We start from the raw sequence: 24,030 nt of genomic DNA, 5'->3' as shown, positions 1-24,030 counted from the left end.
TAAAATAAGTAAGGCTGGAGTAATAGTGAAAGTGGACACATTTGGAGCGCAGCACAATGCATACTTCAGCTCTGTTGTATTTTGAGAACTCCATCTGTGTTCATAGGTTGATTCTATGATTGGCAGGTTGCCCTTATAGATGAAACTAATATTTTGGGGATTTGGGATCATAGAGGAATTTTCCTGATCAAATTATCCAAAAATGATGAAAAGAATTTCTTCATGTTTGAAGAATGCTAACCATCATATTCCATCTTCACTTATATTATTAAATAAATGTCTTTGTCCAAGTATCTTGCTGCCATCTTAGGTGTAAGCCACTTAGTAAGACTGATAAAAAGGATTAGAATCAATATTATCTAATTAAATATAGAATTCAAACTCAGACTTAATGACCTAACCTACTTGAACATCCCACTAAGTAGGATACTGTTTTTGTAGAGGAGCAATGCTAATATATATCTATATTTTCTATCTACTTATGTCTAAAAGAAAGTATGCTACTTTTGGCACAGGGTGGATAAGGCTATAGTTTGCTTATATTCAGCTTTCTGGACTGCTTCAAATATTAGGTTCGAATTAGCTGATCAAATTCCACTGAATATAAGGCCTTGGCTCAGTGGTAGTGTTCTTGCCACTGATTCAGAAGGTAATGGGTTCAAGTTCCACTTAGGCTACACTATCAGAAGCATCTTTATGCTCTCAGATGAACATAAAAAATCCCATGGCACTACTCGGAGAACAAGGAGCTGTCCTGGCCAATATTAATCCCTCAGTCAATATCACTAAAAATAGATGTCTGTGAGTCAGTGGCGTAGTGATAATATCACTGGACCAGTAATCAAGGCCCAGGCTAGTGCTCTGGGGACATGGGCTCAAATCCTACATAGCAGCTGGTGGAATTTAAATTCAACTAATTAAAAAAAATGAATTGAAAAGCTGTCTCAGTAACGGTGCCATGAAACTATCATCAATTCTAGTTCACTAATGTCCTTTAGGGAAGGAAATCTGCAGTCCTTACCTGGTCTGGCCTACATGTGACAGCAATGTGGGTGATTCTTAAATGCCCTCTGAAATGGCCTAGCAAGCCTGTCAGTTCAAGGGCAATTAGGAATGGGCAACAAATGCTGACCTCCCAGCGACACCCACATCCCATGAAAGAATAAAAATGATCTCGCTTCTCTTTGTGGGACCTTGCTCTGTGTAAATTGGTTGCTCTTTCCTGCATAACAACAGTGATTACACATCAAAAGTAATTCATTGGCTCTTTGCTTTTGGATGTCAAGGAGCTATATATGCAAGCTGATAAAAATGCGAAAACATTTGTGCACTTGCTCCTCAGAGACATGTCTTCCTGTGCGTGCACGCTAATTATTTCCTTGGAGTCCTCCTTTTCTGGCTGAGTCATCACTTTGAACTATTTGGGACTGTACTGGTTTATTCATTTAGTTTTCATAAAACTAGCCAGTTAAAAAATAAATCAAACTAATCATCTAACTGATTAAAGATAGTGATGCCAGGATGCGGTACTCTTTTGTTCGGTTGTTAGCCAAGTGAAAATTGTCACAAGTCACTATTAGTAATTGGTGACTTTACAAGCCAATTCAAACCCTGCAATAATCCAGATGACGACTTGCCAGTTCCACATATTATAGTGGTCTTCCTCTGAATTTTCCTACCTTGTGGCCTGGCTAAGAACTGATACCACTTACCAATTTTTGGGTTGTTGTCAGTACCAAGATTCAAACTCATCAGTATAGCTTTGTTAATTGATATCTTAAATGCTTTGTGGCAATGTTAATGGTAAAAGTTTCCTAACAGATTGTTGTTTAAATTAGGATAATTTAAAAAAAAAATTTTCCTCTGCTCCAGCTTGAAGAGATGCAATAGTGCCCTTATTGTTTCTATTACTGTACCAGGCACCGACTGGGAAACTGTGCAAGGCAGCAGTTGGGTGGCTACGTGCAGCTGCATTCTCCTTAGCCCAGCTATTTATAATTGGCTGGATAGTATCAGAACCAGGTAGCTGAAATTAATTTTTAAAACTTTGTAAAATTATCTTTTTATTTGGCTAATGGTGGTGATATTAGAAATTCTACCACCATCAATGCCATTGAAGGACATACAGTTTTTTAGGATGCTTTTCCCATTCCTATTTTGTTTCCTATCCCCTCTACTTCGGTTCTCAGACTGGTAAGTTGTAAAACTTCTGAATAATCGAGTACTCCATGAAAGTGAAACTAAGATTGCCATAATTGGCTCCATAAAAGCCTACCAGGTCAGAGTGTCATTGGTTGTGTAATTAATTAGGTTGTTCCATTAACCTTGTAAAGTGCACTGTTAGATGTTTGGGGTCAATATTATTATGCTGCTGAGTAGTCAAACACTTGTTTTTGTAACATGTTTTTCCTTGCAGTGGATATGGGTAATTCCATTACATTTCTGACTACCAGCTTTGTAAATATTTAGGCTATTCTGCATACATTATCTGTTTGGAGAGGAGAGTGCTCACATTTAAGAAATTCCCATGGAAATGTAAATCCAAAAATAGTGCCAAGTGTCTGCCCTTGTTGAAATGTGAAGACATATTACAGCAGTTACTGGCAGGGGAGGAGGTGAAAGGCAGCAGAAACAGTTTCCTGTTAAACATGCTCAAGAAAGACTATTGACCTTTAACAATCACATTAATTTCTACCACATCCTGGGTAGAAAGTATTTTGCTCAAGTGACGCAAGTTCATGGATGATCTGTTGAAGTTTTTGAGAATAAGTTTAACATTTAAGGGATGTTCCTTTAGAACAGTTCAGGATGAAGACTGGTATTTACAGCCTGGCACTAATGTTGGTTGTGAATGAAGAAGGAATGTATTGCAGAACATTAAAGCTTCTTGACTTGTGTGCTTTTATTCATAGTTGGGCACTACTATCCTGTATAAGCCTCGTGTATCTGGTGACATGCTTGTAATCACAGGTACTTCACCCAAGTCAGAATCATTACAGCACAGAAGGAGGCCATTTGGCCCATTGAGTCCATGCTAGCTCTCTGTCAATCAGTCCAATCAGTCCCGTTCTCTCCACTCCATCCCCGTAGCCCTGCAGATTTATTTCTCTCAAATGGCTATCCAGTTTCCTTTTGAAATCATTCATCATCTCCCTTCCACCGCCCTCATAGGCAGCGAATTCCAGGTCATTACAGCTCGCTGCGTTTAAAATAAAAAGTTCTTCCTCATATTCCCCCTGCACCTCTTGCCCAAAACTTTCAATCTGTGTCTCCTAGTCCTTGTACCATCAGTGAATGGGAACAGCTTTTCTTTGTCTACCTTATCTTAACCTGCCATCATCTTGTACACCTCTATCAAATCTCCCAACAATCTCCTTTGCTCCAATGAGAAAAACCCCAGCTACTCCAACCTAACATTGGAGCTAAAATCATTCATCCGTGGAACCATTCTGTTAAATGTGCGCTGCATCCACTCAAGGACACTTACATTCTTCCTAAAGTTTGGTGACCAGAACAATACTCTAGTTGTGGCTATCCAGAACTTTATGAAGGTTAAGCATAACTTCCCTGCTTTTATACTCGATAGCTCTATTCATCTTGAAACCACAGTGTGAATGACAATGGACAGAGACTGCTTGAGTTATGTACCTATCACAACCTCTGCATCACCAACTTGTTCTTTCACACTAAACCCTGTCACCAGGTTTCATGGAGGCACCCAAGATCGCTTCGTTGGCACCAGCTGGACCTCATTGTCACAAGGCGAGCCTCCTTAAACAGTGTTCAAATCACACGCAGCTTCCACAGTGCGGACTGCGACACCAACCGCTCCCTGGTGTGCAGCAAGGTTAGACTCAAACCAAAGAAGCTACATCATTCCAAGCAGAAGGGCCACCCACGCATCAACACAAGCAGAATTTCTCATCCACAGCTGTTACAAAAATTTCAAAATTCACTTGTAAAAGCCATTCAAAACACTCCCACAGGGGATGCTGAGACCAAGTGGACCCACATCAGAGACACCATCTATGAGTCAGCTTTGACCACCTATGACAAACGTGCGAAGAGGAATGCAGACTGGTTTCAATCTCATAATGAAGAGCTGGAACCTGTCATAGCCGCTAAGCACATTGCACTGTTGAACTACAAGAAAGCCCCCAGCGAGTTAACACTTAAAGCAGCCAGAAGCACTGCACAAAGAACAGCCAGGCGCTGTGCAAATGACGACTGGCAACACCTATGCAGTCATATTCAGCTGGCCTCAGACACCGGAAACATCAGAGGAATGTATAATGGCATTAAGAGAGCTTTTGGGCCAAACATCAAGAAGATCGCCACCCCCTCAAATCTAAATCAGGGGACACAATCACTGACCAACGCAAGCAAATGGACCGCTGGGTTGAGCACTACCTAGAACTGTACTCCAGGGAGAATGTTGTCACTGAGACTGCCCTCAATGCAGCCCAGCCTCTGCCAGTCATAGATGAGCTGGACGTACAGCCAACAAAATCGGAACTCAGTGATGCCATTGATTCTCTAGCCAGCGGAAAAGCCCCTGGGAAGGACGGCATTACCCCTGAAATAATCAAGAGTGCCAAGCCTGCTATACTCTCAGCACTACCTGTGCTGGGACGAGGGAGCAGTATCTCCGGACATGCGCAATGCCAATATCATCACCCTCTATAAAAACAAAGGTGACCGCAGTGAATGCAACAACTAACGTGGAATCTCCCTGCTCAGCATAGTGGGGAAAGTCTTTGCTCGAGTCGCTTTAAACAGGCTCCAGAAGCTGGCCGAGCGCGTCTACCCTGAGGCACAGTGAGGCTTTCGTGCAGAGAGATCGACCATTGACATGCTGTTCTCCCTTCGTCAGATACCGGAGAAATGCTGCGAACAACAGATGCCCCTCTACATTGCTTTCATTGATCTCACCAAAGCCTTTGACCTCGTCAGCAGACGTGGTCTCTTCAGACTGCTAGAAAAGATCGGATGTCCACAAAAGCTACTAAGTATCATCACCTCATTCCATGACAATATGAAAGGCACAATTCAGCATAGTGGCGTCTCATCAGACCCCTTTCCTGTCCTGAGTGGCGTGAAACAGGGCTGTGTTCTCGCACCCACACTGTTTGGGATTTTCTTCTCCCTGCTGCTCTCACATGCCTTCAAGTCTTCAGAAGAAGGAATTTTCCTCCACACAAGATGGGGGGCAGGTTGTTCAACCTTGCCCGTCTAAGAGTGAAGTCCAAAGTACGGAAAGCCCTCATCAGGGAACTCCTCTTTGCTGACGATGCTGCTTTAACATCTCACACCGAAGTGTCTGCAGAATCTCATCGACAGGTTTGCGGCTGCCTGCAACGAATTTGGCCTAATCATCAGCCTCAAGAAAACGAACATCATGGGACAGGACGTCAGAAATGCTCCATCCATCAATATCGGCGACCACGCTCTGGAAGTGGTTCAACAGTTCACCTACCTAGGCTCAACTATCACCGGTAACCTGTCTCTCGATGCAGAAATCAACAAACGCATGGGAAAGGCTTCCACTGCTATGTCCAGACTGGCCAAGAGAGTGTGGGAAAATGGCGCACTGACACGGAACACAAAAGTCCAAGTGTATCAAGCCTGTGTCCTCAGTACCTTGCTCTATGGCAGCAAGACCTGGACAATGTATGTCAGCTAAGAGTGACGTCTCAATTCATTCCATCTTCGCTGCCTCCGGAGAATCCTTGGCATCAGGTGGCAGGACCGTATCTCCAACACAGAAGTCCTCGAGGCGGCCAACATCCCCAGCTTATACACACTACTGAGTCAGCGGCGCTTGAGATGGCTTGGCCATGTGAGCCGCATGGAAGATGGCAGGATCCTCAAAGACACATTGTACAGCGAGCTCGCCACTGGTATCAGACCCACTGGCCGTCCATGTCTCCGCTTTAAAGACGTCTGCAAACGCGACATGAAGTCCTGTGATGTTGATCACAAGTCGTGGGAGTCAGTTGCCAGCGATCGCCAGAGCTGGCGGGCAGCCATAAAGGTGGGGCTAAAGTGTGGCGAGTCGAAGAGACTGAGCAGTTGGCAGGAAAAAAGACAGAGGCGCAAGGGGAGAGCCAACTGTGTAACAGCCCCGACAAACAAATTTTTCTGCAGCACCTGTGGAAGAGTCTGTCACTCTAGAATTGGTCTTTATAGCCACTCCAGGCGCTGCTCCACAAACCACTAACTACCTCCAGGCACTTACCCATTGTCTCTCGAGACAAGGAGGCCAAAGAAGAAGAAGCTCTATTCATGAAACTCAAGATCCCACGTGCTTCGCTAACTACACGCTCAGTATGTCCTGCCACCTTCAAAGATCTATGCACATGAACCCCCAGGTTGTTGTCTATATGGATTTTATGAAAGTTTTTCACAAAGCACCACATAAAAGGCTGGTTAACAAAATTGAGGCTCATGGATTTGGAGGGTCAATGTCAGTTTGGATTTTAAAAAATTGGCTTAAAGACAGAAAACAACAAGTCATGAGTTCCGAAGAAGGGTCACTGACCCGAAACGTTAACTCTGCTTCTCTTTCTACAGATGCTGCCAGACCTGCTGAGTGAATCCAGCATTTCTTGTTTTTGTTTCAGATTTCCAGCATCCGCAGTATTTTGCTTTTATTTAAGTCATGGTAAATGGTTGTTTGTCAGGGGACAGTGGTGTTCCCCAAGGTTCAGTACTAAGACAATATGTATGTAAAAAATATGACTTGGATATGGGAATACAGAGTAAAATTTCAAAATTTTCCGATACCAAACTTGGAGGTGTGACAGACAGTGATGATACGAATTGATTGCAACAGGACATAGATAAACTAGTAGAATGGGCAGAAAAGTGGCAGATGGAATTTAATACAGAGAAATGTGAGGTGATGCATTTTGGCAGAAGGGGGAGGGAGAGGCAAAGTAGACTAAATGGCACAGTTCTAAAGAGTGTACAGGGACAGAGGGACTTGGGGGTGCATGTGCATAAATTTTTGAAGGTGGCAGGACATATTGAGAGTGTAGTTCGCAAAACACGTGGGATCTTGAGCTTCATGAATAGAGCTATTGAGTACAAAAGCAGGGAAGTTATTCTTAACCTTCATAAAGCTCTGGTTAGCCACAACTATTGTTCTGGTCACCAAACTTTAGGAAGAATGTAAGTGTCCTTGAGAGGGTGCAGCGCACATTTAACAGAATGGTTCCAGGGATGAAGGATTTTAGTTACAAGGTTAGGTTGGAGTAGCTGGGGTTTTTCTCATTGGAGCAAATAAGAGTGTTGGGAGATTTGATAGAGGTGTACAAGATGATAGATTTAGATAAGGTAGACAAAGAAAAGCTGTTCAAACTTGGAGGTGTGCAGTCCCTTCATCAGCCTTCTCTATTACTTAATCAAATATTTAAATTGGATTAGTCATGCATAATTTGCCTTTTACAAATCCGCGCTGGCTCTTAATTAACTCAAACCTCTCCAAGTGCCTATTGCACTTTTCCCTGATTATTGTTTCTAAAACCATACCCACCACTGATGTTAAACTGACCAGCCCGTGGTTTCTAGGAATTTCCTTACACCGTATCTTGAGCAAGGATGTCACATTTGCCACTCTCCAATCCTCTGGCCCCTCCCCCATGTCTAGGGAAGATTGGAAGATTATGGCAAGCCCTTCTGCTATCTCCACTCCCACTTCTTTTCCCAACCTGGGCTGCAAGCCATCTGGACCAGACAACTTATCCACTCTAAGCATAGCCAGCCTTTCCAGTCCATCCTACCTACCAATTTCCACCCCATCCATTACTTCTAACCTGATCACTTCTACCGATTATTTTGCCCTCATCCTCTTCCCTAGTAAATACCAATGCTAAGTAGTCATTGAATATTCTAACCTTGCCTGCTCCTCTTAAGCAAATATCACCCTTTATGTCCCTAACAGGCCCCACCCACCTCTTACTACTTACTATTTTTGGATTCCCTTTTACATTAACTCTCATTCTCTCACTGCCAGTCTTATTTTCCTTTTCAGTTCTGCTCTCGACTTATTGTATTTGGCCTGGTTCTCGCTTGGAGTTCACCTGACATGCATCATACACCCTCTTTTTTTTTGTTTCATCATATTCTCTATCTCCCTGATCATCCAAGGAGTCCTGACTTTGGCTCCCTTACCGTTCGCCTCTGTTGGAATGTAGCTAGCCTGTACCAGAAAGCATCTCCTCAGAGATCACCCATTGTTACATTACAGTTTTTCCTGGCAATCTTTAGTTCCATTTTACCCTGGCTAGATCCCCCCTCTAGCCAGGGTAAAATGGAACTAACTTTTGACAGGAAAAACTATAATGGAACAATGGGTGATCACATTGAAGTTCCAATTTAGAAATTCTGATTTAGATTGTTCCTTGCTTTTTTAAAATTCTTTCATGGGATGTGGGCGTCGCTGGTTAGGCTAGCATTTATTGCCCATTCCTAATTGCCCTTGAAAAGGTGGTGGTGAGTTGCCTTCTTGAACCGCTGCTGTCCATTACTGATCAAAGCCTTATGATGCAATGACCACTCTTACTCAAGTGCTTCCCCCACAGCCACTTGGCCCACCTCATCCCCCAGCACCAGATCCAGCAATGCCTCCTAGTTAGACCGAGAACATGTTGGTCAAAGAAGTTCTCCTGCATACATTTCAGAAATTCCTCCTCCTCCTTACCCTTTTTTGGTCTAACATTATCCCAATCGATATTTGGGTAATTAAATCTCAATGTCACCACTCTAGCACATCTTTCTTATTTCCATGCAGATTTGCTCCTCTATAGAATAGCCCCAGTAGATTGATCTTGCCCTTTTTGCTTCTCAATTCTAAACAAATGGAAACTGTCTTTGCCCCTTCAAAGACATCCTCTCTTGCCAACGTTGCAATGTCTTCCCTAATCAGTAATACCACATTTTTCCTTTCCTGTCTTTTTTTGAACGCTTTGTATCCTTGAATTATAAGTGCCCAGTTCTCACCATTTTTAAGCCATATTTCCGTTATTGCCACTACATCATATTCGCACATAGCTATCTTTGCTTGGAGCTCACCAACCTTATCCACCACACTTGGTGCGTTTGCATACATGCATTGTAAACCTGTCTTTGTATTTTTCATCGTCCTTCTTCGTCTTTCTTAGTCTGCTCCTATGTAATATGGTACTACTTCCTTCTCTAGTACCGCCCAGCATTCTCTCTCCTATATGCATCTTATTTCTCTTTTCTGCTTTTATACGGTGATGGCCACCCCCCTGCCAATTTAGTTTAAACCCTCCCCAACCACATGAGTGAACCTCAGGGGGACATAGGTTCCATTCCTGTTGAGCTGCAACTTGTTTCTTGAATATATGCCTCCTGCCCCAGAACTGCTCCCAATGTCTCAAGAATCTGAAACCCTCTCTCCTGCACCATGCCTCAAGCCATGCATTGATCCTCCCTATTTTCCTATTTTTACTCTTGCTAGCTCATGGCATTGGGAGTAATCCAGAGATTACTACTTTTGAGGTACTCCCTAGCTGCTGAAAATCTGACCATAGGAGCTCAATGCCTGCTCTTTCTGAGTCATTGGTACCGATGTGTACCACAACTTCACTCCCTTCCCCCTGCAGAATATTCTGCACCCTCTCTGTGATCTCCTTTACCCTGGTACCAGTGTAGCAACACACCAGGCGGACTCATGATGACAGTTACAGAAATGCCTGACCGTCCCCCTATCTGTGGAATCTCCTATAATGACTGAATTTCTACTCTTTGCTGTTCCTTCCTGTGCAGTCTCTTGCCCATTGGTGCCATGGTCTGGACTTCACTCCTTCAAGATGTCGTCACTCTCAGCAGTCTCCAATGCTCAGTGGCACACACCCTGAAGATTCCTGGACCTCCTGCCTCTTCCTACTCTTCCAGATGCCCACTCATCTACTATCCTGAACACTGTCTGCCTGTGGGGTGATCACCCCCTGGAATGTATGATCCCGGAAAAACTCATCCTCTCTGTTGCTCTGCAGTGACTGCAGCTGCCCAGTAAACTTGGAAATCCTGATCTCAAACTCAAGCAGCTGCAGGCACTTCCTACACGCGGGTTATCTTTAAAATTAATTTTGCAAATTTGGAAGGAAAACATCTGTACTTGTATTTTTGGATTTTTTTTATAGTTCAAGTCGATATAGGGGTATGAAAATTTCATGTCAATTGTTGCAATTCACTGAAATCCTAGCAACTAATTATTTCAGCCTATTTTTATGTCTTATTTTTATGGAGAGCCATGTAATGCAGATTGACTTTGGAATTAATAGCTGATCAATTATTTGAATTATTCACTTTTGTACAGAAGTATTTGCCAAACTGTTCAGATAAACCATATTAACTCATAAATTAGGCAATTCTTTTAAGTTAAGCTTGCCTTTCAGTGATGTCTTGCTATTGTAAAAGTTCGACATCCTTTAGGCACCTATACTTTTTGCCAAAAAAGTTTCTTTGATGAAGTCTTTTCACTAGCTGCAGGTCAACTCTAATAGAGATTATACTCATGTTTCTGCTGTTGTAAGTACATTCATTGAGTGTCCAGAAAATTGAAAAATATGTTTCCTTTTTCTTCAGTGCTGAGTGTATTGGCGGGAAAATGGGAGCTTTTCTGGACAAGCCAAAGATGGAAAAACATAATGCCCGTGGTGAGGGAAATGATCTGCATTACGGACTGAGTAGCATGCAAGGTTGGCGAATTGAGATGGAAGATGCACACACAGCTGTCATTGGACTACCACATGGACTTGAATCATGGTCATTCTTCGCAGTCTACGATGGGCATGCTGGATCCCAAGTTGCCAGATATTGCTGCGAGCATTTGTTAGATCACATTACCAACACCCAGGATTTCAAAGTCACTGATGGCATGGCAGAGCCTACTGTAGAAAAAGTAAAAAGTGGAATCCGAACAGGTTTCCTGCAGATAGATGAGCATATGCGAACAATCTCTGAGAAACGGCACGGATCGGACAGAAGCGGGTCAACGGCAGTAGGTGTCATGGTTTCACCCAAGCATATTTACTTCATCAACTGTGGAGACTCGCGAGGTTTGCTCTGTAGGAATGGACAGGTTCATTTCTTCACACAAGATCACAAACCAAGCAATCCACTGGAGAAAGAGCGCATCCAGAACGCTGGTGGCTCCGTGATGATTCAGCGTGTGAATGGTTCCCTCGCTGTTTCAAGGGCTCTTGGAGACTTTGATTACAAGTGTGTCCATGGAAAGGGTCCAACGGAGCAGCTCGTCTCACCAGAACCTGAGGTTTATGAAATTGAGAGAGTGGAGGAAGACCAGTTTATTATCCTCGCATGTGATGGTATTTGGGATGTCATGGGGAATGAAGAGATCTGTGAATTTGTTAAATCCAGACTAGAAGTTAGCGACGACCTTGAGAAAGTTTGTAACCAGATTGTTGACACGTGCTTGTACAAGGTATATGTGAGGTCCTTTCCATTTTTATTATACTCTATCTTTTTCTTAGCTTTTTACGTTTCTTAAAAGTCTTCAAAGCAAAGCCTACTTTAGTTCTTGCTAGCCTGCAGTCCTGAATTACCCTTTCCTATGCAAGTAGCCCAGTTATTGTATACATTGCAGTTATTGACATGTTCTTGCTGTATGAGCCGGCAGTAAGTTCTGGAGATAATTTTATATGCAGCTGCATTCTCCTTAGTCCAGCTATGTGCAAAATGGGAGCACTGGCTCGGTAGTATCAGGATCAGGTAGTTCAAATTATTTATTGGCCTATAGTTGATTTTTTTAAGAAAGGGTCCATAGTTGTTTCTGTTGGAATAATCCTTAAAATAAGTCAGAATTATTCCTAACACTAGCAAATATAAATTTAGGGTCTAGTGTCACAATGTGTTGGAGTATCAATATGTAGTGTCATGAGATGGTGGGGTGAGAGAATGTAGGCATGCTTTCTCAAGTGGCAAGTCATTAATGGTAGGTATTGTGTGCAGGTTCCCCAGTCAGAAAAGAGGAAAGAAAAACCTCAGTGTCATTCAAGGATATCTGCACCATGTAGTATTTTCTTACAGAGCAGCAAATTCATGAGACTTGATTTCATGTATAAAATGAGAAATTAAAAAGGAATGCAAAGTTGCTGTGTAATCACTGATCAGAAATCATATTTTGAATTAGCAAAGATTATCTGATGACAGCAGCATATTTTTGTGAAATAAAAAGATTAGATAAACTGTTGTATTTACATTGGGATAGTTGCCAAGATTATTCCACAGGCTGAGCTTGAACTTTGCTAAGGAGTTACCTATTATGCTGATCACACTGAAAAGGGAATATCTAATCAATTGCATTATTAACATCAACGAATTTAAATTGATGCATAACTTTAAGAACTGTGAACAGATTAATGATTTCGAAAAAATAGACCTGCAGTAGCAGCTTCAGTTATTTGCTATTCAAAGTAAAACGAGGCACTTCTTTCTCAGGTCTACTTGATATCTGGATGACTTGACCAAGGTAAAACATTTAGCTCATCAGTGACACAAAAACAAGAAATGCTGGATTCACTCAGCAGGTCTGGCAGCATCTGTTGCTGGTCAGCATCCAGACCTGCTGAGTGAATCCAGCATTTCTTGTTTTTGTTTCAGATTTCCAGCATCCGCAGTATTTTGCTTTTATTATAGCTCATCAGTGTACTGAGCTGTTCAGCATTTATACTTCTGAGCAGCAAGATAGCAGGTGGTGACTGAGGATAGGAATGACCAATATTGGGCTTGGCAAAAAAAGGCATACGAACATACGAATTAGGAGCAGGAGTAGGCTACTCAGCCCTTTGAGCCTGCTCCGCCATTCAGTAAGTTCATGATTGAACTGATTACTCCACATTTCCACCTACCCTCGATAACCTTCCATCCCCTAGCTTATCAAGGATCTACCTCTCCCTTAAAAATATTCAAAGAATCTACTTCCACCGCCTTTTGAGGAAGAGAATTCCAAAGACACTCAACCCTCAGAGAAAAAATTTCTCCTCATCTCTGTTTTAAGTGGGCGACCCCTTATTTTTAAACAGTGACCACTAGTTCTAGATTCTCCTACAAGGAAACATCCTTTCCACATCCACCTTGTCAAGACCCCTCAGGATCTTGTATGTTTCAATCAAGTCTCCTCTTACTTTTCTAAATTCCAGCAGATACAAGCATAGCCTGTCCAATCTTTCCCCGTAAGCCCGTTCCAGATATTAGTCTAGTAAACCTCCTCTGTACTGCCTCCAATGCATTTACATCCTTATGGCAAATGGCAACTTGATCGGTGACATCAGCATTTCAAAGGCATGCTTTAATATGTTTCCTTTTCCAGACATTGGTGCTGGGGAATGAAACATGATTTCCAGATTTGCCACCTAGTAACTTTTCCTTCCTGGTCCTGTGCTGTGCCACTGTGCCTGCCCAAGGGCTGGTCCTCTGTTCTTTTCTTCCACCCAGGAGAGATGAGCATGATTAGGGAAGTGGGTGTGTGAGGTGGTTTCCCGTTGCCTTCCTCAGACCAGAACAGGAATTGAACCTGTGCAGTTGACATTGTTCTGAACCACACTCTAGCCAACTGAGCAACCCTTCCCCCTCCTGGCCCAGTATGGGGATGAAATTCCTAACTATTAAGCAAACGTGGATAAAAAGTTAGAAAATCCCATTTCGCTCAAGTCTACTTTCTTTGCTAAAATTAGCAAAGGTGGAGATTTCACCTGATCTATCTAAACCCCAGCAGCAGATGTACAGCTCCGACTGCTTCAGTTCATACGTTTCCACTTCCCATGCCAGCTAATTGGCATTTTTAAAGGCGATGGCCATTTTTGTGTGCGGCCCCATACCCAGTAGTAGCTGGACTGAAACGGCATTAGCTTATTTTATTTCAGGTCTTTACAGGTGGCAAAGCAACTGCCCCGTTAGTCTTAGCTGGAGACAAGTCCAGGTCCCAGAAGTTAGAGGACAATGTGTACATACCATCTTTGTGCTCGCTAGTCTCCTAGGATGGATCAAGTGGCTAGCCACAGAGTCAGTTTTAATGAATCTTTAAAGCAAACAAAGCCTTTATTTTAAGTCATACAATTTATAAACCAAGCATAATTTGTACAAGACTAAATTTCAGCCAACTTACTTGTATTTATAAATTTTCTGAGCCAATTTTGTATTCAGCTTGCTACATTTCCCTGGATCCCATGGACTTTTATTTTTTTAACCAATCTGCCATATGGGACCTTGTCAAAAGCCTTGCTAAAATCCATGTAGACCATATCAACTGCACTACCCTGATCAATCCTCCTTGTTACTTCAAAAAATTCAATCAAGTTAGTCTGACAAAATCTTCCCTTAACAAATCCATGCTGACTGTCCTCCGTTAATCAGTGCCCTGCTAAGTGACCATTTTATCCTGTCTCTCAATTGATTCCAATAGTTTTTCCACTACTGAGGTTAGACTGATTGACCTGTAATTATTTGGTCTATCCCTTGCTCCCTTTTTAAACAGAGGTACAACGTTAGCAGTCCTTCAGTGCTCCGGCACCACACCTGTATCCAGTAAGGACTGGAAAATGATGGTCAGACCTTCCGCTATTTCCTCTCTGGCTTCTTTTAACAGCCTGGGGTACATTCCATCCGCCCCTGGTGATTTATCCACTTTCAAGGATGCTAGTCCCGTTAATACTTCCCTTCTCCCTATGTTTATCGCATCCATTACTACACACCCCTCTTCGTTAACTACAATATCTGCATCGTTTCCCTCTTTTATGAAGAGAAGTGAAGAGAATGGAGAAATTTATAATGGAACATTGAAAAAAGGATAAAATGCATTACTTTAAAGTAGGAACTGCATTTTGACTGGTTCACTTGGTCCAATTATTCTACACCCTTTAATATAAATTCATATGAAGGTGTTGGTATTACCAACCCATATAAAACATCATGGTGGCTTGATTAGCATTCTTTAAATTTGCTGCAGCTGATGCATTAAAGGAACACTCCAGAGTTGTTCAATGCTCTTTTATTAAGATCTATCTGTAAAGTACACATCCCTTTCTGTAAAAACATTTTTAAAAAAATGAGATAGCTGGGCTCCGCTGTTGCATTTCCAGAACTGGTGCTCAGAGATTTGGCTGCTTCTTTTTCCTGCTTTTACGGATATATGTTCCTATATTTGCTAATGTTAGCAAAGCAAGTCACTGTGAGCAAAAAGCAGCGAAGTTTGCTTTCTACCTGGACTGTTTTTTCACTTAACAGCAAAAAGAGTGCAAAAACCCCTCCATATATTGGCTCTCACTATATACCTTGCAATTTCTTTAAAAAAAAAATTAGAGGGGTGAGGTATGTTTACATTTCGCACCCAGAATTGCTTTAATGCATATTTTGCTGTATGACTGAGACTGTTTTCTCCCCCTCACACAGGGGAGTCGAGACAACATGAGTGTCGTATTGATTTGCTTTCCAAATGCACCAAAGGTATCACCTGAAGCAGTGAAGAGAGAGGCTGAGCTGGATAAATATCTGGAGAACAAAGTGGAAGGTGGAGCATCTAAAAAAACACTTGCTGCTAAGTAAAATAACTTAAAAATTATAGTGTTAACCCTCTAAGTTCATTAATATGAACTAGACAATTAAATTCTATAAATCGTTATCTTCTGTTGCTCATTGATGAATTTAAGTGATTCTGTACTTCGTTACAGAACTGGATACAATGCCTAGTACATTTTGTTATAATGGTATAGATTTAAAAGTGTACTTTTATAAAACTTTCTCTGTGCTAGCATAAATATAAGTATGATCTTAGAGGGATAACTTCTACGTAAATACTGTAAGTTAGAGCTTTCAGTTGCACACCTTGTAGCATATATTGTAGAGTAGTCAGTGCTGTTACTGCTTCACACAGGCACTTGGCATTTTGGTGGTGAGGACCATTTCACTTGCAGGGCAACTAAACTCCAATAGTTGTAAATCTGCTGCAAGGTTATGTGCCATTATAGTCTGTGTTCAATTTAACAATGCTGCTAGTGTGATGATTTACTGGTAGTTAGCTCAGGTTTTTGAAGGCTGCCATTGATACAATGTAGCTGTGCCCTAGAAGTGTCACTGCTTTGGTTCTACCAGTCAAAAAATTGAATTGTCACTTGTTTGTCTATATAACTGTATTAATACTATATCAGAATGTTGCACAAGGTTGAAACAGAACATCCTGTAATGGAAGATTATGCACTAAGGCATCCTGGGCACAAGTCTGCCATTCTGAAAAAAGTTAATGCCTTTGTTTCAATTTTTCAAGAGCTTGAGTTAATTATGTCTAGTTTCTGACACTTGTTCAGTCAGACAGGAAAATGAATGGTCATAAACAATCTTTGTTCGTCCACAGTTAGTATTATAAACAATTATTTGGGGGGGGGGGGGGGTGGATGGTGGTGTTAAGTTGCCACTTCATTATAAAAATGTTGAAAATTAAGATGCCAAATAACCGGATACCATTCATCAATTATTCTTCAATACTTAAAACAGATCAAAAATTGAAGATTGCAGGCTGCCTGATAGCTGCAGCAGTAAAATATCAGATTGCTCGATTGCAATCCCAGCCTGGACTGTGATTGTTTTTCCGTTGGGTTGCACACATCATGTTCAATTAAGGGGGAGATGAGGAAGTTGTGGGTATACCACATGGACTGCAACGGTTCAGGAGGGTGGCTCACTACCACCTTCGCAAGGGCAATTAGGAATGGGCAATAAATGCTGGTGTTGCCAGTGACACCCACATCCCATGATTGAATAAAAAAAATTGTCAAGACATTATGCCTTTCAAAGTGCATTTCCTAACTGTTAATATGAAATATGTTAAATTTGAAATCTGCTCTGATGTGTTTGTTGGGCTGTGTTTACTCTCAGGGCAGCTATATACAGAATATTAAAACAAATTGAGGTGGGCAACACTTGACTCCAATGTAACATTTCTACAGCACACTATATTTTGAGGGGAATTAACATATATGATGGGGCACTTTAGATCTGAGCAGATTTGAGCTAGTGTCTAAATTGATGTCCGTATGCAGCTGCTGCCTGATAAGAATTACACTGGCATCAATTCAGAATGCATGAATCAGACCAAATAGGGAATATTTCAAAGGCCATCTTTCAACCAGTTTCAGGCCCAAATCTGACCCTTGAAACTTGTCCTCAGGATTGTTTGGAAAAGTCTTGTCTGTCTATGAACAAAGTGCTCTGAACTTTTGTGAGTTGTTGACTATTCAAGATCTGTGTGCGATTGGTATAGTTTAGTGAGTGTGCAGTGAACTTATGTATGTGCAAGCCATATTCCAATTTATAAAATATTAGGTTTAAAAAATGCATCAGTTTTTTGGGGATGTTATTTTTGTAAATTTCTGGAACTAATTGGCAATGTTATCTCTACCTTATAATCTCTACCTAGCAATCGTTAGTACATTTTACAAGCTACATTCCAAGTGACTATTAATCCTTTTCCTTTTTGATAAAATAACTTAATTGTATTCACTTAACAGAATATAAAACCTATTTAAATTATGTTTGGATGGTGTACTTGGAGCTTCTGGGATCTGTCATTAAAATAATGCATACATAATATACCTGGTGAATGTCTTAAGTGAAACCATAATGAATAAAGGTGTGTATATAAGAATAATGTACAATGCAGTATGTATTATATTTTTTCTATTCATTCATGGAATGTGGGCATCACTGGCTAGGACAGCATTTATTGCCCATCCCTAATTGCCCTTGAGAAGGTGTATAAAGGTATATAAAGTGATATCAAATGTCTGCTAATACATGCATTATATACCCGTAACTTACATACAGTACCAGTATTACACACCTTTCAGTTGATTATTGCTATTATGTAATGCCTGACTTTCTCCTGAAATGCTAACCTTGCTTAATTTGACCTTGAGCCCATAACACTTCCATGCCGACAATTTATTTTAAAATTTCATATCCAGTTACCTGATGCCCAGATCTCTAATAGCTTGATTTGGCTATCTAATTCCTTCTCCTTATCATGGCTACACACCAAGATATACTACTAAGATCAAAAATTTGATGTGTGGGGGAGCTACAGAACCTTTTATTTTGCATTATTGCAGTACAACCATTTTACCATTTAAGCCACCTTTACTTTGGGGAGGGGTTGGACTTGTTCTAATGATTGCAAAATTGGTGCCTAGATTCATGTGGTTGGTGCTTCCCATAGGTTACAGTTTTTAAAAGTTTTTTCAATGTTATTTACTTTTTACCCTGCCTTCACTCCCCTGGGCTGGGGGAGCAGGGACATTTTATATTAAACACACAGTTTTTCAAACAACAGAAAAAGGCACTATATAATGTACTTTATAGTAGGTGATTTAATAGTAAATTTTCCATAATGACACTTTAGGTCACGTTGAAACGTACAATTTGTTAGCACCCTACAGATAGATAGGAACAACAGACATAAACATAGGAAGAAATCAAGTGGCGATAATCACTTGTTAAAATTCATGCCTGTTGTATTGGAACTTTATTCTGTGGAAGTACCTTTGAACTCCCTTGCCTGTGTCTATGTGTCTGTTAATGGCAGTTTGACTTTGTAGATGAAAAGATGGGGTACTAAATTTATCTACTTTCCTGTCATTTTGTCTCTACATCTTCAGTCAAGTAAGACCGTAAGAAGGTATTTTAAGCAACTGCATTGTGACAAAAGAAATGATTAATGCAATGTTGTCACTTGCTTCATGTTTGCACACAAATTCTAGTGCCACTATCATTTGATATACATAATATCGAGTAGTTTAGTTATGGTTTAAAATATATGGGTAGTAAGTAGCTGTAAATCTTTTTATTTTTGTATCGTAAATTATATAAGTAGGATGATTAAAATACAGCGTCCTGATGTAGATAATTTGTTAGCCATATTTATAAAGTTATGTTAAAAAGATTCTAATAAAGACATTTACTGAATCAATTCTGAGATCCTTGAATTTTTTTTTATTTGGTTAAGTCTTAGGAAGCGTATGTAGTTTTCCTGAAAAAATCTGTTGTGCTGTCAGCTATTCCTAATTAGTGCTGAAGGCTTTTTTTCATATTGTTCTTTTTTTAACAGCTGTTTGTACCCCCAAGAGTAAGTTTTCTGTTTGTGTTGTAACTGCTTGTTGATGTTAAAGAGCCCCAATACATGTGGGTTAATGATGCTTTCCAATCCTATACCTAGTAGCTGTAATGCACTATTTAAAATGTTAATGAATTGTTCGTTGTGTGTGCTCAGATCATTATCTGATCAGAATTCAAATATTTTTCCTATTGACAGAATGTTCCATTGTTGCACTTTAGCAACAAAGTTCCTATCTGGTAATTGTATAACCGGAATACTGCCATTACTGTTACCTTGTGAGAAACTACATCAAATTCTGTTCTGGTGCAGTGCATTCATATTTCGCAGTTGCCGCTTTGTTGTTTATGTGTCATAGTATTTCAAATTTTGAAGTTCTGATAATATACATACAATTTTGATATGCACATCCCACTGACCTGGAAGTCCTTCTGATTCCCCAGAAATCTTTGAGAAGCAGGGTGCTGAGGGGGTGCCAGGTCTAGTCCACGTGATGCGTGCTTTGTCGTCGGAGAGCATCCCAAACCTCCCACCGGGAGGTGAACTGGCCAGCAAGTGAGTGTACAATGTGTGGAATCATAACCTTTAACTAAAAATCTATTTGCACTGTTGAAAGGAAATTAAAGGGGGCTGCTAATCAGCTGCAAATATAGCTTTCCTTTCCAGCACAGCACCTAGCTCATTAACTGGCATTTTTTTTAATGGTAAGAATGGACGCTATTCCTAGTGCAAAGAGAAGAAACTTTGCCCGACTCAGCGTTTTAGTTGATTTTGGTTTTAAAAAAATAGTGGTGCTGAATATATTGTGGATGATCTGAAAACCTAACTCGGTGAATATTAATGGGCAGTATGTAATGAGTTATGTTTTGTACATAATGATTAACAGTCCCGTTTTAACCCCTTACAGTGCAAAATAAAATTAATGTTCTTTCATCACAACCTTAATGCTAAACATTATAGGAAGTACAAATTAAATGATTGGGACATTATAACATACATAGTATCACAAAGTGTAGTATTCCCTTAAATATGCAGAACGGGTATCCATAAATGTTGTCCCTGAAGGGCTTTGATGTGCTAATGTACTTAAAATTTGGGAATTATTATAATTTTAAAGCTGCAGTATCCTTTTTGCTTTGGGCCACTTGAGTTGTATTAAAAACTATCAAATTAAACCTATGGTTTGCCTTCACAAATACAGGGCCTCTTTGCACTGAAGTTCCATGTGCAACTTTGTCAGGGAGATCATTCAAGTCATGTTTAAATTAAAATTTTTAAAAATCCTGTATAAGCTATGTAAAGGATACTGCAGCTATTTTAAGGAAATTTTACATATCGTTATGGTGGATTGGGAGAAGAAATTTGCATGGCCATTTGATTTCTATTCATTGAAAAAATGTTTTTGAAACCTTGAATTCATAAGTGGGTCAGTGTGCTTTACAACTAATGTAGCTAAAGCAGTAAGTTGGTACTTGTCTTTATAAATTTCAGTATTGCATACTTTAAAATACATATTTATTATACAGTTAAATTCCTGACATTATTTTACTTGGTAAGGTAATGGTCCTGAGTACATAGCGTGGAAACAACCTGATTTTTAATATGAAAAATAGTCTATATATAAGAAATCCAGTTATATGAACTTGAATCATCTTTACCCCTTATGAATTTGTTGTTTGGCAGCACATCATGTATGGCAATAGTTCTACATGCATGCAGTTGTATCTGCATTGAAGTGTGTTTTAAATATGTTTTTTCTTAGTGAATAATGCCATGCAATTAGCAAGACGGTTGATTATAAGAACTGGTTAGATATGTCACATGTAAATTATTTAAATTGGTGCCCAAATGACATGGATGCAGTATCCCTAGAAAATAGGATAGAGATAACATACAAATGCAATTCTGTCAATTTTCTTGGGCAAAAGAATTGTTTTCTGATATAAATTACTTAAACTAGTTTAGAGAAGTTTTATTTTTTGTTGCTGGTTGTTACTAGAATTATTGAAAATAATTCAAAATTAGCCACAAATTAGTGTTGTAAATCCTTAACTTAGTCTACCTCATATAACTCTGTGGCAGGAATTGGATTGGGAGGGAAGGGTTGGGAGGGGAAAGAATCATGGAAGTAATAATCCAGACAACTGCATCTTGAATTAAATTATTTTAGAAATAAAACAACTTTTTCTTTCTTCCCCTTAAGAGCATTTGTGTGTGGTTTGCTTCCCAGTTATTACATTATCCCCATAATCTGTAGATGGCAAGCTATCATTTTCTGTGAACCTTGAAAGTTTGGCACATTAAGGTGCAGTAACAACAGCTTGCATTTATACATCACCTCTTAATGCAGTAAAATGTCCAAAGACACTTCACAAGAATATTATCAAACAAAATTTGACATTGAACCCCAGAAGGTCATGTTGGGACAGGTAACCAAAAGCTTGTTCAAAGAGATAGATTTTAAGGAGTGTCTTAAAGGAGAAGAGAGGGGTAGAGAAGGGCAAAGGTTCAGGGAGGGAATTCCAGAGTTCATGCTTTTGGCAGCTGAAAACATGGCTCCCAATGGTGGAGCAATTAAAACAGACCAGAATTGGAGGAGTGCAGAGAATCATGGAGGGTTGTCGGGCTGGAAGATGTTGCAGAGATGGGGAGGGGCGAGGCCATAGAGAGATTTAAAAAAATAAAGAAATTTAAAATTGAGTCTTTGCTTAACTGGGAGCCAACGTAGGTCAGCAAACACAGGGGTGATGGGTGAACAAAACCTTCTTGAGTAGGGTCACAGAGCTTTGGATGACCTCGAGTTTGTGGAGTGTGGAAGATGGGAGGCCAGCTAGGAGAGAATTAGAATAGTCAAGTCTAGAGGTAACAAAGTCATGGATGAGAGTATCAGCAGCAGATGAGCTGAGGCAGGGGGTGGAGCCGGGCACTGTTACAGGGTGGAAGTAGGTGGTCATGATGATGGAGAGGATCTGTGATCCGAAGATCAACTTGGGTCAGATTTGACAGTAAGGTTGTGAACAATCTGGTTCAACCTCAAACGTTTGCCAGGGAGAGGAATGGAGTTTCTGGTGGGAACTGAAGACAATGACTTTGATCTTCCCAATATTTAGTTGAAACAAATTTCTGCTCATCTAGTGCTGAATGTTGGACAAAAGGTGTGATAATTGAGACAGTGGAGGAGTCGAGAGAACTGATAGTGAGGTTGAGTTGGGTTTCATCACTGTACACGCAGAAGCTGGCATTGCGTTTTTGGATGATATCGCTGAGGGGCAGCATGTAGATGAGAAATGGGAAGGGGCCAAGAATAGATGCTTGAGGGATTCCAAAGGTAACAGAATAGGAAGTGAAGCCATTGTAGGTGATTCTTTGGCTATGACTGGATAGATAAGAATGGAACCAGGCAAGGGCAGTGCCACCTAGTTGAACAAAGCCAGCTTTGACAAATATTCAGTAAAACAAACTTTAGATTAAATTCAGATATAGCATTCTTTTCCAGTTTAAAAATATAAAGTAAAAATGATTCTGGCAAAAATAATTTGTGCTGTAACCACTAACAATAATGGTTACTTGTGTGAACTTTGCTGAAAACCAATTTTACTTTGTACATCAATTTGTGTGGAACATTTATCCGTAAGCCGTTCCCCATTGAGAACTAACTTACTATTGCAATTTATGAAGGTTAAAAAAACTGAATAAAATTGTGATGTCAATATGGCTTGCCACACAAATGCAACAAAAATGGAGCTGTACGTAATAGGTCCTCCTATGACGATTGAAAGTAAGTGGTGTTTTCATTTACTATCATTTAACTTTTCTGCAAACATATTTGATAGTTCAAACATTTGGTGAATAATTTTTCAATGTGAATTTTATAAAACTAAGCTGCTCTCACTAGTATAGAACCATCTAAGTGTTGAACACTTCATTAAGTTTTAATAAAGCTGATGCACGATTAGGGATTTTGTGCATTTCTGAAAACAAGAAACCGACATGCCAGTGAATTGAAGAAAACATTTTGAGTGGTGAGAGTACTTCTTTTGTTTAGACTGTCATATGTGCAATACTGTCATCATTTATCTTAGTAACATCTAAAATCTACAGGTTGCATGAAGACATTAAAAAATCCTGAATGATTCGTTGAAGCCTTAACTTTAAGAAATGAATTACACATCTGCAACTTCAAAGCATTTTTATGTTACTGAATTTATTTTATGGCAAGATCAACTTGAATATGCATATGAAAAATCAATTTTGAGTTTTAACTTTTCTGTTTTTGTTTACTTTAGACGGAGTGTTATTGAAGCAGTTTACAACCGACTGAGTCCCTATAGGGCTGACACAGTGAGTAACCACACTTCTAACCTAAATGCCCCTAAATGTTTGTTGTTTCTCTCGAGGAAACGTGAATAATCGTAATATTGTGAACCCCTTTATTGCATGGCTAGAACCAATAGATGTCAGTAGCATTAAGATAGAAATTCTGAGCCTTTGTGCTGAAGACAAAATTGTTTCCAGGCTGAAAACACACCAATATTAGCAATAGTACTTGTATATTGCTAAAACAGCTTTTTTTCACATGGGTATCCATAAAAAGAAACTGCCAAATCATAGAATATTGCAGCACAGAAGGTGGCCTTTTGGCATGTCATGCCTGTGCCAGCTCTTTGAAAGAAATGTCCAGTTTTTTTTCACATCTCAGTGTTTTCCCCTGAAACCTGCAAGTTAGTCCTCTTCAAATACATGTCCAATTGCCTTTGAAAGTTACTATGGAATCTGATTCAACTAATTTTTCAGGTAGTGTGTGTTCCAGATCTTAACGACCCTCTCTGTGAAAAGAATTTTCATTACTGGCACACTTGTCAGAGCAAGCAGGGAGA

General features: G+C 40.2%; 1 protein-coding gene across 4 annotated transcripts in view; it reads left to right on the top strand.

The window, feature by feature from the left end:
* ppm1aa (protein phosphatase, Mg2+/Mn2+ dependent, 1Aa) overlaps positions 1-24,030 on the top strand; it is a 139,251-nt gene that overhangs the window by 2,083 nt on the left and 113,138 nt on the right. For 3 of the 4 annotated variants that reach the window (XM_068038792.1, XM_068038795.1, XM_068038794.1), the window contains exons 2-5: positions 10,618-11,476; positions 15,442-15,559; positions 19,597-19,708; positions 23,440-23,494. In XM_068038792.1, the coding sequence (XP_067894893.1) occupies positions 10,640-11,476; positions 15,442-15,559; positions 19,597-19,708; positions 23,440-23,494 (1,122 nt within the window). In that variant the 5' untranslated portion in view covers positions 10,618-10,639. Of the gene's footprint in view, positions 1-9,897; positions 9,985-10,617; positions 11,477-15,441; positions 15,560-19,596; positions 19,709-23,439; positions 23,495-24,030 lie in introns of those variants that run through there. The other variant, XM_068038793.1, reaches the window with a different exon arrangement.

The sequence above is a fragment of the Heterodontus francisci genome, chromosome 9 (genome assembly GCF_036365525.1).
Source record: "Heterodontus francisci isolate sHetFra1 chromosome 9, sHetFra1.hap1, whole genome shotgun sequence".
NCBI lineage: Eukaryota > Metazoa > Chordata > Chondrichthyes > Heterodontiformes > Heterodontidae > Heterodontus > Heterodontus francisci.
The sequence above is the reverse complement of the archived record's forward strand: the minus strand, read 5'-3'. Positions and strand labels throughout refer to the sequence as shown.